Below are 15,335 nucleotides of genomic sequence, written 5' to 3'. Positions count from 1 at the left end.
GGTATGAGAAGTCTCCTGAGGCTGGGCCTATACCACTGCAAAAAAACATCACAGTCCAGTGCTTGAACTCAATGGAGAGACTGAAACCAGATCAGGCTAATAAAGACATGCAGATACTGTATAGGCTACTGCAGAGACTGAAAAAACATCTCTGGTTACAGTTACAACAGCCTGATGTGAAGTAGTGCACACATCCGATGGTAAAGTCTACACACATGTACATATTTACTGTAGACGGTTATTAATACGTTTTGTGTATAAACACATTGAAGCAAAAGGGTTCTTAAAGGTACAATTTTGTCATCATTTATTCATCCTCAAGTGATTCGAAACCTGCATATGACTCTTTCTTCTGTGGAACACATAAATGAATATGCAAAACGTCGCTATGGTTTTGTGACCATACAATGGAAGTCAACGGGGGCCAGTGCTTTATATATTATTTTATCTAAAATATTTTATAGTGTTGCGTTACTTGAGCAGCAAAGGGGGATAATCTTTAAATAAGTTCAATTACATTTTGTGTTTAAAGGGAAAGTTCACAAAAAAAAGAAATAATTTACTCACATGTTGTTCCAAACATGTATAAAGTCTTTGTTCTGCTAAACACAAAGGAAGATATTTGGAAAGAATGTCAGTTACCAAACCGATTTCATTGCCATATTTTTTGGAGTATCTAGAAATGCAGTATAATATTCATAATTAAGTTTCAGATGTGTATAAAGAGATAACATAATGAAGCGTTATGTCGTTATTTTAGAATGAGCTATTTCTATCTACATACACCACGGATGCCCTTGCATGGAAGTCACCATGTTGTTTCTATAATAGCCCTTAATGGACAAACATTTAAGACCCCATTCAACATTGTACGGAGAGCTGTCCAAGGTTCTGGAAAGTATCAGGTCCACTGTTAAGTGTTCATTTATTCATTATTATGTCATTAAAGGAAAGAAATGGTCAATATGACATAAATAGCATATTTTGTTCCACCCTGTTCATTTAGTAACTTCATACACAAGTAAAAAAACATGAACTTTTGCCTTTAGCATTTAATCAAAAAAGCGAACACAGCAATTGATCTACCGGATCCCATCCAAAAGAGACACAGCCAAATGCTTGCCAAGCATTTCCACTGACCGGCCGTATTTATAAAGCTGCGTTGAGCAATATACTGTATGCAGCATTACCCCTTTAATTGGGGTCCTCCCGGGACCCAGTCAAAGGTTTCTGGAAAAGCTGGGATCTAATATGCACACACCAAGCTTTAGTTCAGTGACCAATTACCCTCCTCCGTTTTGGAAGGGTTGCTGTCTTACATTTCCTACTGTTGTATTATGAATGTAGTGCAGTCATCCCTTGGTTGCTTGTTAAAACTCGACTATAGAAAGCAGGTTTCATTAGCCTCTGTCAGAATGCAGTGCACTCTGCATTCATTGTGGCAGTTGATAAACATCTGGAGTGCTGCGGTGCCTTATCTTACTAATGAGTATCAACAGGTATATGCCAAAGTGAAACAGTTGAAATGAGGCAGGTTCTTTTAAGCATCCCATTATCAGCCGATCAAATAGAATCTGAATGCAAGCTCTTGTCTAAAAGAATTTGCGTTATATAATCTTGGATAAAAGATTGATGTCAAAGAAAACATTGAAACACACTCTGGCTAGATATCTGAAATTACTTTAAAGTTTACAAGCCGAGAAGAAACAGTGTATCAAAGCAGAGCTAATACACGGCTGCAGTCTCTGTTTGCCAGAAAAAAAGTAAAGTAGGTTTTTGAACAGCATAAAAGCAAAGCCAAAGAGAGTTCAGTTGAAATGAAAGAAGCCGAACAAACACACAATGATGTATTCAGAAGAAGTGAAGGTCTGTGTGGGTCTTTGAGTAAAATCGCAACCATTCAAAGAGGAGACATGCAGTGATGAACTGAAGCAGATGAGAAATTAATTCATACTCAAATAGTCTCACGGAAAGTGTTCAAAGCAGTATCTACATACTGCATGTCTATACCAACTCAAGCACACATTATCAGTTGAAGGTTATGCTGTAGTTGGCTATCAATAACCCACTGGACGATCATATAGATTGTCACTAAGCGTATTTTATTAAGGTTTAATACATATATCTGTTCAATTTGTTTTATCTTAAGGAATATTTTGTTTGCTGTATTATGTATTGTTGTTGAGTTATAATGTTGTATAATGTTTTTATTCTTGCTGTTAATACAGGAAGCGAGACAAATCAAAGCCCCATTTCAGTTCAATTCAATTCAATTATTAAATCCTCTGGGTTTTTGAACATTTAATTCACACTGACTGTTCTTGCAAAGATAATGAAATTGTTGGAATGTACACATTGTGGACATGTATTAAATGGACTCTTTAATGACAAATAAAAGCATGATTTTTCAAACTTAGGCTACTTCAAATGTCTCTAGCTCGTTAGTGCTTAAGGAAATAAAAGCAGGAATTAGACAATTGTATCTCTCTCTCTCACGCGCGCGCACACACAAATACACGCGCATGGTATGTGCATGTGTGTGTCCTGCAAAACAGGAGAGTTCATTAAACCTCCAGTAGACACGGAGAAAGAAGCATGCAAAAACAAACGCGTGTTTTTGGGCAGCCTCTTAAATATGAGTCAACTTGCAAGTCGTCGTTTGCTTTCAAGTTCATTTGGGCCATCGGTTTTCGAAGGGAACAATCTCCCGCATATCCCAGAGGAGATCTTTGTTCCTGTCAACTGAACAATTTCCTTCTTGTACTTCAGCGTCATCATACATTTACATATTTATTTATTTTATTGTTAAACTCTGCGACCCTCATAAAAGAGGATGCGTGTGTTTTGAGAAACGCTGGAGAGCAGAGAGATGGATCATGGATGCGTGAAGCGCAGCATACGGTGAGGTGAGGATTACTGTAGGTCCAAACGTTGAGGAGACACTTTGATTTTAACCCCAAATCTGTTTAAATAACTGCTTGGCTATCGACATGACCACTTTTGATTTTTCCGACGTGGAGGCATTCTTAGACTGCCACCCGGAGCTTTTTGAGGAATATCTAACGAGGAAGGGAAAAAGTGACACCTTGAGCAGGTGGCTTAAAGAGCATCAGCCGTCCAAAACCTCTCCGGTGGAGGACAAGCGCGGAGTCGCCAGGGATCCGTTCTGGCCCTCGAACCCCGATGGGCTGAAGCGCAGGTCGTCCCACATGGAGCTCCGTAGAAACTTCGCCCGGTCCAAAGCGATGACGGCACACCGGACCTACGACGAACACGTCAGCCTCACGGCTCACGAGTCTCAGTCCAGCATGCGACGGCGCGCGCTCCTGCGGAAAGCCAGCTCGTTACCACCGACCACCGCTCACATCCTGAGCGCGCTGCTGGAGTCCAGAGTGAACGTGCCTCAGTATGCCTCCAGCGCCATCGATTACAAATACCGCCTCAAGGAGTCCAACGAGAGGGAGTTCTTCCTCGAGCTCGTTAAAGACATTTCTAACGAACTTGACATGACAAATCTGAGTTACAAGATTTTGATCAATGTGTGCATCATGGTCGACGCGGACATGTGTTCGCTCTTCCTCGTCGAGGGTCCGTCTCATAAGAGGACCCTCGTGTCTAAGTTTTTTGATGTGCATTCGGGAACTACGGTGCGACCCTCTTCTAGCACCCTTGATTCAAACGAGGTGCAGGTTCCGTGGGGGAAAGGCATCATAGGCTATGTAGCAGAACACGGAGAGACAGTCAATATCCCGAACGCATACGAGGTATTGTTTGCAACAAAAGCAAATACACCGAATAAGAATTATTATGATCTATATTATGGCATTCAAGTGCAGTTACTTCTCGAAACTCAAAAGGTTTTTGTAGTTACACAACAAAGTAGTCTAAATAGGGATTTAGTACGTACGTATTGCAATTTCTTTAGTTAACAACTTCAGATTTGTTCATTATGTATGCTATAACATTCCCAGTGTAAAAGCATCAAGTGCGCGCTGCAGGCGCATCACTACATGTACACCGTGGCCACAGGGGAGCCTTCCAACTACAAATGACTACTACAATAAATAATGCATTTTTTTACTATTCTTAATATAACAAAGTGTTTCAACCAATTTGGCAAAAAAACAACAAATATATTAATATTAATGTAGACTCTCACTACCTTAAAGATTTAATATTTGCCTGCCCATAATATCCCTGTGCAATTTTACTCCACTTTTCACTGAGTTAGACTGGAATACTTTAGGAAAAATAAAATGAAAAGTAACTGATAAATGATGATTAAATAAATTATGTAATTCCATCCAAAATGTACTGAAAATGATTTGCTGTGAGGGAAAACTGTCAGTTTTAAAGCAGTTTTCCTTTAAAAAAGCACATGCATATACTGTACATTGTTACAATTTGACGCAATCCTGTACCCTTTTGTGTACTGTGCAGGACCATCGTTTCAGCGATGAAATTGACAAGTTGACGGGCTATAAGACTCAGTCCATTCTGTGCATGGCCATCCACAACAGTGATGGAGAGGTCATTGGTGTAGTGCAGGCCATCAACAAGAACCCCAATGGAACTCCATTCACTGAGGATGATGAGAAGGTGAGCTCTTGGCTTCCTGCCACTCCATCTACTGGATTTATGCCGGCATCATTCTCCAGGTGGCCATTACTACTGTACCCAAAGTTTTGCTGGTAATGAAACTCGGCGAGTGAAGATAATTACTATCGTAAATCAAAAAGAATTAACACCTTGGTACATACCTGCAGTGCTGGAGTGAAAGAACCCATTAGCCATTGAGTAAATTAGTATGCGAATTTTGGAATAGCTTGGAATAAAATTCTTATGAGCCGTTGTATTCATATGTGAAGATTTATTCTGAAGCTCTTTTTCTCATAAACTTAGAAACAGAAGCACAAACCAGCTGGAGCTCTGAGGTCATTTCGCTCACTTACTGAACAATTTAAAACTAGATCATATTTTCTGCAGGATTCACAGAAAGGTTGTAAATACACCTGTGATGCAGGAGAAGTCTAGAATACCCGAAAAACTAGAAACCAGATTGAAATGATATCTAAATTGTTAGATGCATTCCACTTCAACAAGATCAGAGTGGACGAAAAGGGGGAAAAGAACAAAATCAACATGTTCTAGCACCATTGAGATGCAGACATCTAAAAATAAAAAGGCAGGGTGTTTTCTCCTCTTTTTTATCTGCTTTTTTATCTTTAACTGTTAGAAAATGAAGATGTCCAAACCTGGTTAGCACAATAGTTGCAAATGTAAAAATCCAACTGACGTGGTTCAATAATTTAAAAAAGCCTCATGTTTGGAATGTTTTCTGGTTTTAGACAAAACCGTAAAAAGCTTTTCAACATAAAAAACAGGTAGAGGTCTTTTCATAGACATATAATTACTTTTAAAGTGTACTAACGGCAAACAAACTTTTTTTCAACTCTCCAGAAATCAAAGAAGTCAAACTTTCCAATATGCCTCCAAATCTAAAAATGCTGATATTTCTCAATATCTCTCAATACTCTCAGTCAAACTTTCAAAGTATCTCTTACTTCTCTCTGCAGGTGCTGCATATGTATCTACCCTTCTGCGGAATATCGATCTCCAATGCCAAACTCTTCTCTGAATCTCGTAAGGAGTATGACAGGAGCAGGGTGAGTCAAGAAATGTTGCAGAAGAAAACTCAATTTTTCAGAATGATTCAATTTTGCCTCAAGACATCTTCAGTAGCTTCTAGACATGGCAGACGCTGTTGTTTTATTGTTCAAGGTTGTTTACAATCCTCAGGTATAAAGGTTTCAAATTTTAACAAGCCAGTCCATTAGAGGCCTGGGGGTGCATGATGGTGTTGTGAGAATAAATTCAGAGATGCAGTTGTTGTTCCTCCAGGCCCTGCTGGAGGTGGTGAACGATCTGTTCGAGGAACAGACGGACCTGGAGAAGATCGTGAGGAAGATCATGCAGCGCGCGCTGACGTTGCTTCAGTGTGAACGCTGCTCTGTTCTTCTGCTAGAAGACATCCACTCCCCTGTGAGATCCTATAGTCTTTTTTCTCTATTCTTTTTACTTTTCTTATGTGTTTACTTAAGCAATTTGCTTTTTCTTATAGGGTTATAAAATAAAATTTTTAATATGTCATATTAATGCTCTGCACAGTTTGTTTTATGGACCTGAATGATATCAGATCTGCAGGCTTTTATGAATTACCTCCATTGAGAAATATCTCCAATACAAAATAAGTGCAGTTACAATTTGTAATAATTTAAGTATAATTTAAGAAAGATAATTTTCCAGTTATTATTAAAAGTTAATTTTTTGGCAAAAACATTACAAAAATACATTGTGTTTGGAGAGAGAGCATATTTTCAGTAAATCATTTTTTTACCCATAGACAAAGATTCTTTGTTCTACACTCTTAAAAATGTGTTTAACAAAAGGTTTACTCTCAGTGATGCCATAGAAGAGTTTCTGGTTTGTTGGTTTTAAGTCAAAGTGTCAGGGTCGATGTGAAAGAACCCAGGTGCAGGCAGCAGTGAAGATTTAACAAAAGACATTTATTTAAAAACAGGAATCAAAACAAAACGCTTCCCACGAGGGGGCTAAATAGACAATACGACAACGTAGGCACCAGGCAAGGCAAGAACCACACGGCAAGGAAACCAAGCAAGGTACATAGCATAACGAACAAGCACAGGACAATAGACAAGAGGGGATTAAATAGGGAGACTAAAAAATGAGATTATAATGAGCAGGTGTGGGTAATGAGACACTAATGGAAAGCTAATGAGGAAACGAGAGGGGCGGGGCCAAAGACGAGACAGGAGGGAACGCCTATTATGTCATGACTGACAATAATCAGTAATCAGTAATCATGTTTCTCTCCATACAAAACACGTGGCTCTGTCATGATATTGCCACTAAACTACAAAACAAGACAAAAGAGGGCAGAACCATGACACAAAGGTTCTCAAGAAGGTTTTCTCATATGCATTTTATAAATAAGGTTTAGGTAAAAAAATGTGTATCTACCCTAGAAATATATCTTGTAGGAATGTTAAGCTATTTTATTTAAAAAAAATAATACAGTATGCAGAAAATAACTGAAAATTGGAAGAGAGTTATTTTGACTACGACCCAGAACACCCTAGCAACCACATGACCACATGTTAAAAATCCTCCAGAACACCAGCATCATGACAGCAATTTAACAATAATTTAGAACACCCTATCAACCACATGACAGCAGGTTTAAAAGACATTCAGAACAACATAGCAACCACATGACATCATCATTTAGAACACCTTAGCGACAAGTTTCAAATGGTTCAGAACACCCTAGCAACCACATGACAACATGTTAAAAATCAACGTTGAATTGAAGCAGTGAGTTTCCTAAGCAAGCTCCCCTCACAAAAATGTAAAACTCTAGTTTTCCTCCTACTGTTTTCTTACTGCTCTGTACTCCGGAATGTTCCTCAGGTGGTAAAGTTCTCCCAGACATTTGAGCTGATGTCTCCACTGTGCAGTGTTGATCATGACATAAGGTGAGAACGCCTCCTTCAAATGATATCACTCCATCTACGTCACCATATGATTCAAATAACAGAGCATTTACAAAGTAGGGTCTATTTTTTTGTAGTTTTGTAATTGTTTATTGTTTGTGTAATTTGAGCGGTTAATGGATGTACACAATGCTGAATATACACGTTTCTCTCTCTCTGTGTGTGTGTGTGTGTGTGTGTGTGTGCGTGCGTGCGTGCGTGCGTGCGTGCGTGCGTGCGTGTGTGTCTGTGCGTGTGCATTTGAAAAAGTCAGCATGGAGAAGGTGTCGTGCTCTGACTGGTTGATCAATAACAGCATTGCTGAGTTGGTAGCATCTACCGGTCTACCCGTTAACATTAGTGACGTCTGTCAGGATCCCCGCTTTGATGCTGAAGTGAGCATTATTCAGTTATAAAAGCACAAACACCAGTTTGCGTACACAATTTGTGCTAGCGCACACATGCAAAATGTGTTTTCATTTTAGGCAGACCAGGCTTCTGGTTTTCATATCAGATCAGTTCTGTGTGTCCCCATCTGGAATCGAACACATCAGATTATCGGTACGTTTCCCATATAATCTTTTAACTGCATGTACACAAACCCGCAATATAACAATAAACGAATAGATTTTCTCAATTTTATAAGGTGTTGCCCAGATACTGAACCGCTTGGACAGGAAAACCTTTAATGATGCAGATCAAAGGCTGTTTGAGGTGTGACTTTAAACTCAGGAGTGTTATTCTTATATTTGTTGCTGACATGACTCAATTAATATTTTATAAGTGATTTAAACTGTTACACGCGGCAGCCGGTGACTTTCATAATAAATTATACACGTGAGTAATTTTAATTTCCGTCGTTCCTTGCAGGCATTTGTTATTTTCTGTGGTCTGGGAATTAACAACACAATGATGTATAACCAGGTTAAGAAGACTTGGGCCAAGCAGTCCGTGGCTTTAGATGTGAGTTGTGTCTCTTATTGGTTATTGAATCTATTGTTGTAAAGTACATGACACTGGGGTTTTTATACCTGAACATGAATGTCAAGTGAGCATTTAGTATGCATGCTTGCTGTGGTTACGGTCTGTGGGAGTAATAGAGGAGTGCATAATGTATTTTTGTTTTTGTTAGATGCTCTCCTATCATGCTACGTGCTCCAAAGCAGAGGTTGATCGGCTGAAGGTAAACCCGGTCAAAGTAGAGAGAATAATTGGAAATTAGAAACATGTTTAGATCCCACATTCTAAAAAAAGCTTGGTTTATGAGTTAATACTGTATATATCTTTATGAATGTTATCTGTATGAAATTTCTTATTTTATTTTATCTAAAACATTTAAAAAATATATTTGAGCACAGATCCCATTGGCAAATCAGAATTTAGACGTGTACTTCATATCTAAAAGGATGCTGGTCTGCTGATCCAACATGGATCTTAAAATGTAAAATACAGCCTTCAATACTGTAAGACAAATCTAGTGAAATCTGCTACAGTAGATTCTGCAATAAGCACAAGATTCACAGATCTGCGGAGAATGTTTAAAACCTTCTCACCCGAGAGAAGTGATGAAAACGTTGAATTAAAAAAGCCTGTGGAGAAACATCTTAGCCCTCTGCGTATCTCAGAAATGTATGGTTTGTGGGTCCCAGAGTTGATGTATTAATAATTGAAACGATGGAGTGTAATATACTGTTCAAGCCCTCAGTGAATAAAGCTCCACTCTTTTTAATTGCCTGGCTACTGGAGTTACCGGGATTGTCCTTTCTCTTTACCCAGGCCGCTAAGATCCCCCTGAGCAGTGAGCTCGGGATCGATGAGTTCCACTTTAATGACTTTTCCCTGGACAACGATGCCATGATCACCGCCTCCCTGCGGATGTTTTTGGAGCTTGGCGTCGTGCAGAAATTCAAAATTGATTATGAGGTGAGGAGTCAACAGGGTCAAACGGATCTTTTTGACATATGTTTGGTAAAGAGCATACAGCATCATCACTTCTTTGCTTTAGGTGCTTTGCCGGTGGCTGCTTACCGTGAGGAAAAACTACCGCACCGTAGCGTACCACAACTGGAGACACGCCTTCAACGTGTCGCAGTGCATGTTTGTCATGATCACCGTGAGTCATCTGGACTTATGATATGTGATTTATATGGTTTCCTTTTAGAGCGACCCGTCCCTTTAATGCTTTCCTCAAGTGAAGGATACAGTACGTGTGTACATAGTTTGAATCTGTAGTGATCTTTCATGCCACAATTCCCACAGTGAGTTTGGCTGATTTGTGCGACTGGGTTGACCACAGCGCTTGGTTTTTCTTTTGTGGTCCAGACTGCTGGGTTCCAGGAGGTGCTGACAGACACAGAGACTCTGGCTCTTATGGTTGGCTGTCTCTGCCATGACCTCGACCATCGTGGAACAAATAACGCCTTTCAGGCCAAGTGAGTCAAGAGTGTACTGAAGTCATTTCGAGCCGGGTTTCATAACTTGAATAGCACCATGACTCAGATTTGACATTTAACAGTTCTCTACAGTAAGAAGAGACCCGCCATAGTAACACAATAGTTTTTCATACAAATGTAAACAAAAAGATTAAGAATTAACACTGTATAGTATATCATACCTTCATAGGCTTACAAGCCACACAACCTGTCTGTTACCATCTGCAGTAAATTACATTTGATATCATTTGTTTTTTAATGTGAACAAACTATATGAGACAGTATTTGCTCTTGCCTTTTAAAAGTTGATAAGCCTGTTTATTGCCTTATGATTCCGAAAATGTATCAATTGTTTTTTAAAGTTCTGTTTCTTTTAAAAAAATAAATATTACCACGGTGATAAGCACCACAGAAGTGTACAAGAACTATATAAATGTTGGACAAAACAAAAATTTGTTACACTTGTTTGGCTAGCTGCATTTTATAATTTACAGTTGTTGTTTTTTTGTCTGCCGTTCACAACCCGATCAGAAAATACCTGTGAGCCACGCAATGAAAAACACTATACATTAAATATTCAGTGGCCTCTCAGATGAAGCACAAAAGTCTGTTTGGTGTTACTCATGTGTTTATCCAGCAATATAACAGGTGACTGTAGATTTTCTCTGTGTTTGTACCACAGGTCTGGCTCTGCACTGGCGCTCTTATATGGAACATCTGCCACACTTGAGCATCACCATTTCAACCATGCTGTCATGATTCTACAGAGTGAGGTGACCATGATATTCCGATAAGTTTGTTGACTTCCAGACATCGATTAAAATATTGTGCGGTTTGGGGTCTTAGAAAGTTGAAGCACTTAAAATCTCAATATTTAAAGCTATGCATTTGCTAAGGTACGTGGGTTTTTGGGTGTTGCTAAAGTGCCGGTTGCATAAACTGCGTAGATTAAGTTAGTTATCTATTTTTTTTTCAAGGCTGGTCATAAATTCTTCAAGTCAGTTACATAGAAAGGTAGAATGGTCTAATTTAAATATGAAAAGTAAGACTGATTTGCTTGTCTGTGAGAATAGTTGTTAAAACACAATCTGAACTTTGCGGCTATGTTTATATACTGCCCCCTGGAAGCGTAGCGGTTGCTTGCCAACTGCTATATATGTCAATAATATAATAAATAAATAGTAAGGACAGTTGTTTGATAAGCACAATGAGCAGGTTGTTAAGCAAACGGATTAATATTGTGTACCTAAATCCAGTAATGGATTCACAGAAATGACCATTTTACCCCCGTCCACATTTGGATGTCTCGGTGGATAATGGCTGTCAGTGTGTGATGAAGTGGGTGGTTTAGTTCTGAGCTGTTTAATCACGATGACCAAGCTCTCCATCGATTTCCTGTGGACGTCCATTGAGCTTTTTTAACCAACACCAATTAACTGTGCTAAGGAGATTCCACCCTTGGGTCAGTTGCACTGAAGCAAACACGGACAGAAATTGCTCTCTATCACAGAGGCCGAACATATTCTGAGAAATTGGGAGACGCACTGTGTATGAATAATCCTCTAGGGTGATTTCTGGTGCAGCCATTGGCTTTATTTCAGCAAAGACATGGCTTTGTATTTCTAATGAAATTTTAACAAACTTTACTTAAGGCTTTATTGTATTAACATATGATAGTTGACAAATACCATACATGTGTCCTTATGGTGTGACACAGCAAAAACCAAGTGTTAATAATATATTATTTTATATTAATAATATAAAATAGCATAAGAGAGATTTATCTTAATTGTTAGTTTTTTTCTATATTTTTGCTATCACCCCATAGGACACATTTATAATTCGTAATACCATTGTATCAAAGCACTGTTGCACTTCAAAGTCTTCTATTGTGAATTTGTATCTGTATAAATACGTGTACCAGGCATACACATGCTTATTATTCTTAGAGTAGAAATGTTTTTTTACAGATTTATTTTACAATAAATGTCATTTTTATAATACGGTCAAAAGACATAAAATCACCAAATTCCCAAGAAAAACATTTACGATTTCTGTTTTTACAGATTTTTTTACAGTGTAGATTATTTGCATTTAATGCACAAAAAAGTATTTTATCGTAAAATAATCTCATGCCTTTCACAGGGTCACAACATTTTTGCCAATCTGTGCTCTAAGGAGTACAGCAACATGATGCAGCTGTTGAAACAGGCAATTCTGGCCACAGATCTCACCTTGTACTTCAAGTGAGTATTGCAACAGGAAAGTCCTATTTAAAATTTCCACCTTGTGTATGTAATTCTTGCTTTGGCCACAGAGAGGCGGCCTCTGAACAGAGGCAGAAGAGGTCCTTCTAGCTTTTCTTTAAATTTGAATATGTCCAAGATTACACATTAAAGCATAAAAGAATTAATGACTATAAATCCAAGCAGTTTAAATGTTCATATGCTTTTAAAAACTTTCACTCGTTTCATTTATTCTGTTAGATTCATGTTTTAATTTGTATTTTCTGTTGGAAACAATAGGAGGAGAACCAAGTTCTTTGAATGTGTTCTGTCTGGCCAGTTCAGTTGGAGCAATGAGGAACACAGAGATATTTTTAGGTGAGAAGTTAATTCAAACTGGTAAATACATGATCATTGATCAAAGAATTGATAGGGGAAATAGCTGCCGTAAATGTTTTAAATATTTACACATCAGATCTATGCTGATGACTGCATGTGACTTGGGTGCTGTGACTCGACCATGGGAGATCTCTAAACAGGTGACAGACAGTTTCTACCATTTTCTCCTATTTTACGCAATAACCCAAACGTTGTTTGTTCTTGCTGGGCAATAAAACAAACCGAACTTCAGAATAATGACATATTTCTGTTTCTAATTTCAGGTGGCTGAACTGGTAACCAGTGAATTTTTTGAACAGGGGGACAGAGAGAGATCAGAGCTGAAGTTGACACCAGCAGTAAGTAAACTAGTGTCACTGTACCTGAAATCATAAAATCAAGATTTCAAGATTTCCGATTTTTCCAATTCAGGCCATTTTCGACCGCAATCGTAAAGATGAGCTTCCTGAGCTGCAGTTGGAATGGATTGACGGGATCTGCATGCCCCTGTATGAGGTAAACAACAAAGTGAAATTTATTTAAAGTAAGAAACTTCTATCACGATAATAATAAATGTGTTTTATAGGCTCTTGTGAAGTTGAATAGGAAGCTACAGCCAATGGTGGATGGAATAGATGCCAATAGAAAGAGGTGGGAGGAGCTCTGTCTGTCCTATCAGCAAACGCGGAGAGCCTCAAAGTGTAACAGCAATCTGGAGGTGGGAGCGTGTCACTGTGCAGACTCCGCCCATGAGCTGGAATCAAGTCAGTGTGAAGCAACCAATCAGAGCACAGACTCCACCTACAGCGTGGAGCCAAATCAGACCCCAGCAGCCAATTAGAAATCAGAGGTGGGATGAGGGGGGTTATCACATTAATGGGGACTTATGTGATCGCCATCCGATATTTTCTATTGAGATTAATGTGTATTTAAAGCACATCTGGAAAAAAGATATATTTCTAGTTTCTACTTAAAGAGAATGGTTTTACCAAGGATCAGAAATTTACACTAGATTATTCATGAAAGTTTGTTTTATTTTGTCTTAGAGAGATATGGCAACTGTACTGTGAATATGTGCAGAAAATTCACATGCAGTACATTTCAAATGCTCACATAATGTAATGCTGTCAACAAACAAGGAGTTTCACCGAATTGTTTCACAAACGGCATAAACCAAGCACTGATTTAATGAATGTACAATTAATATCACTGATGTTTTTGCTGGTGTTTCTTCTTTGAGACTTGCATGAAATCCCTGAAAATGTGGATTTTATAGTAAAGTTTAAAAAAAATGGTAGAAAAGCACAGAAAGAAATACAACACAACCACATTTACATGTTAGATAAGTGCATACATATTGTTTGCGTATGCATCCTCTTAGAATATGTGCTGCACAGGAATCAGAGAATAAAGGTTTTTAAGATAGCTATAGTTTCAGGAATATCATGAGAAATGGATCAGAAGTGCTTTGATGAAATTAGATTCATTGTTGTCCTTGGATACATTTTTACAACCCTTTAAGTATAGACCACTTTGAAAGATGGTAAACAGAAGCATTTTCAGGTTCAGTTTTGATTTATTTAATTTTTTTATTTTTATTATTTAATCTTGAAGATATCCAGTGAACATTTTGGTTTGGCTATAAGTGTTCTATCGGTGGTATTTTGTTTAAACGTTGGTGTAACAGGAAGTTTTTCTGGACCAGCATTGAACCAGCGTTATTTACGTCAATCTAAGAGGTCTATATTGGTTTGTCATATTTTTAGGGTTTTCAATCAAGTGACTAACCAAAGTGAACTAAACTGAAAGCCGGTTGCATGCAAAACAAAAATATGTTGTTTGCATGTGAGCTGTTTATTTTTGTTACATGTTAAAATGTTTGTATGTGAATGTAAGTAGTTTGCTAAAGCTTTGTTTTGAATGCATAACAAACGTAAGAGTATATGGTCACAAAATGCATGCTGCATACAAGGAACAACAGAAGCTGCCTGCTTCAAATGGGAGTTGTGTTGCGGATTTACTAAACTCTGTCAGCGTGCACATTGAATAGATTATCTGCTCATTTCATCTGCCTTATTCAAATGAAACAATTATTTTTGCATTGATTTATTTTGACTCAACGTTTGGGAAAATGAACCATTTTTATTCATCTCTTTAAAAGAAAGAAAAGAAACATGAATAACTTTTTATATTTTATTAGCTGACATTAAAATGTTCATATACTGCACTTGATGTCTCAGCAAGTCTCTTCTTTCGATGGCTCTTATGCCCATTGTATGTCAAATGAATGACTAAAGTACTGTGTGGTTTCTAAGGGGTGCACATGAGGCTTGTCTTGCCGTGGTTGCTGGTCATTTTCCTCAGGCTGATTTGTAAATAAAGAACACTGTGATGTAAGCGAATGTGATTTTCTGTCATTGTTTGAGACGCAGTGTTGCGTCCAACAGCGTTCTGGATAATTACGACCCAATATATTGGACAACATAATCAACAAAATACAGGTGTTTTACAGTAGGACTTGCATTTCCATAAATAAATAATTTACATACAATTTTAAAGCATTGCTGAAGGTCATAGTCTTTAATCTTTCCTATTATATAAATCGCTCATCTGTCAAGTACTGTGGTCATATTATCATTCTGTAAAACATGAACTGATCAGTTCATATCTCACCCATAACAATGACCTGTGCCAAAAGCACAAACAGTTAGTTCAGCATATTCATAAATATTTGGCCTGGATGAAAA

General features: G+C 38.1%; 1 protein-coding gene across 1 annotated transcript; it reads left to right on the top strand.

Moving 5' to 3' along the window:
- Window positions 1–2,990: 2,990 nt before the first annotated feature.
- Window positions 2,991–14,983, top strand: pde11al (phosphodiesterase 11a, like; the record flags this gene model as incomplete). The annotated part of the gene is made up of 20 exons (XM_079470274.1): window positions 2,991–3,764; window positions 4,441–4,599; window positions 5,577–5,666; window positions 5,902–6,042; window positions 7,492–7,556; window positions 7,828–7,948; window positions 8,039–8,114; window positions 8,200–8,267; window positions 8,424–8,516; window positions 8,686–8,736; window positions 9,330–9,476; window positions 9,559–9,666; window positions 9,876–9,985; window positions 10,668–10,758; window positions 12,131–12,231; window positions 12,511–12,588; window positions 12,686–12,749; window positions 12,873–12,947; window positions 13,021–13,104; window positions 13,175–14,983. The coding sequence occupies 20 exons, from the start codon at window positions 2,991–2,993 to the stop codon at window positions 13,427–13,429; spliced, it is 2,751 nt and encodes a 916-aa protein (XP_079326400.1). The 3' UTR covers window positions 13,430–14,983.
- Between the last annotated feature and the right edge of the window lie 352 nt (window positions 14,984–15,335).

Source organism: Barbatula barbatula (assembly GCF_947034865.1).
Source record: "Barbatula barbatula genome assembly, chromosome: 12".
NCBI classification, from domain to species: domain Eukaryota; kingdom Metazoa; phylum Chordata; class Actinopteri; order Cypriniformes; family Nemacheilidae; genus Barbatula; species Barbatula barbatula.
The sequence above is the reverse complement of the archived record's forward strand: the minus strand, read 5'-3'. Positions and strand labels throughout refer to the sequence as shown.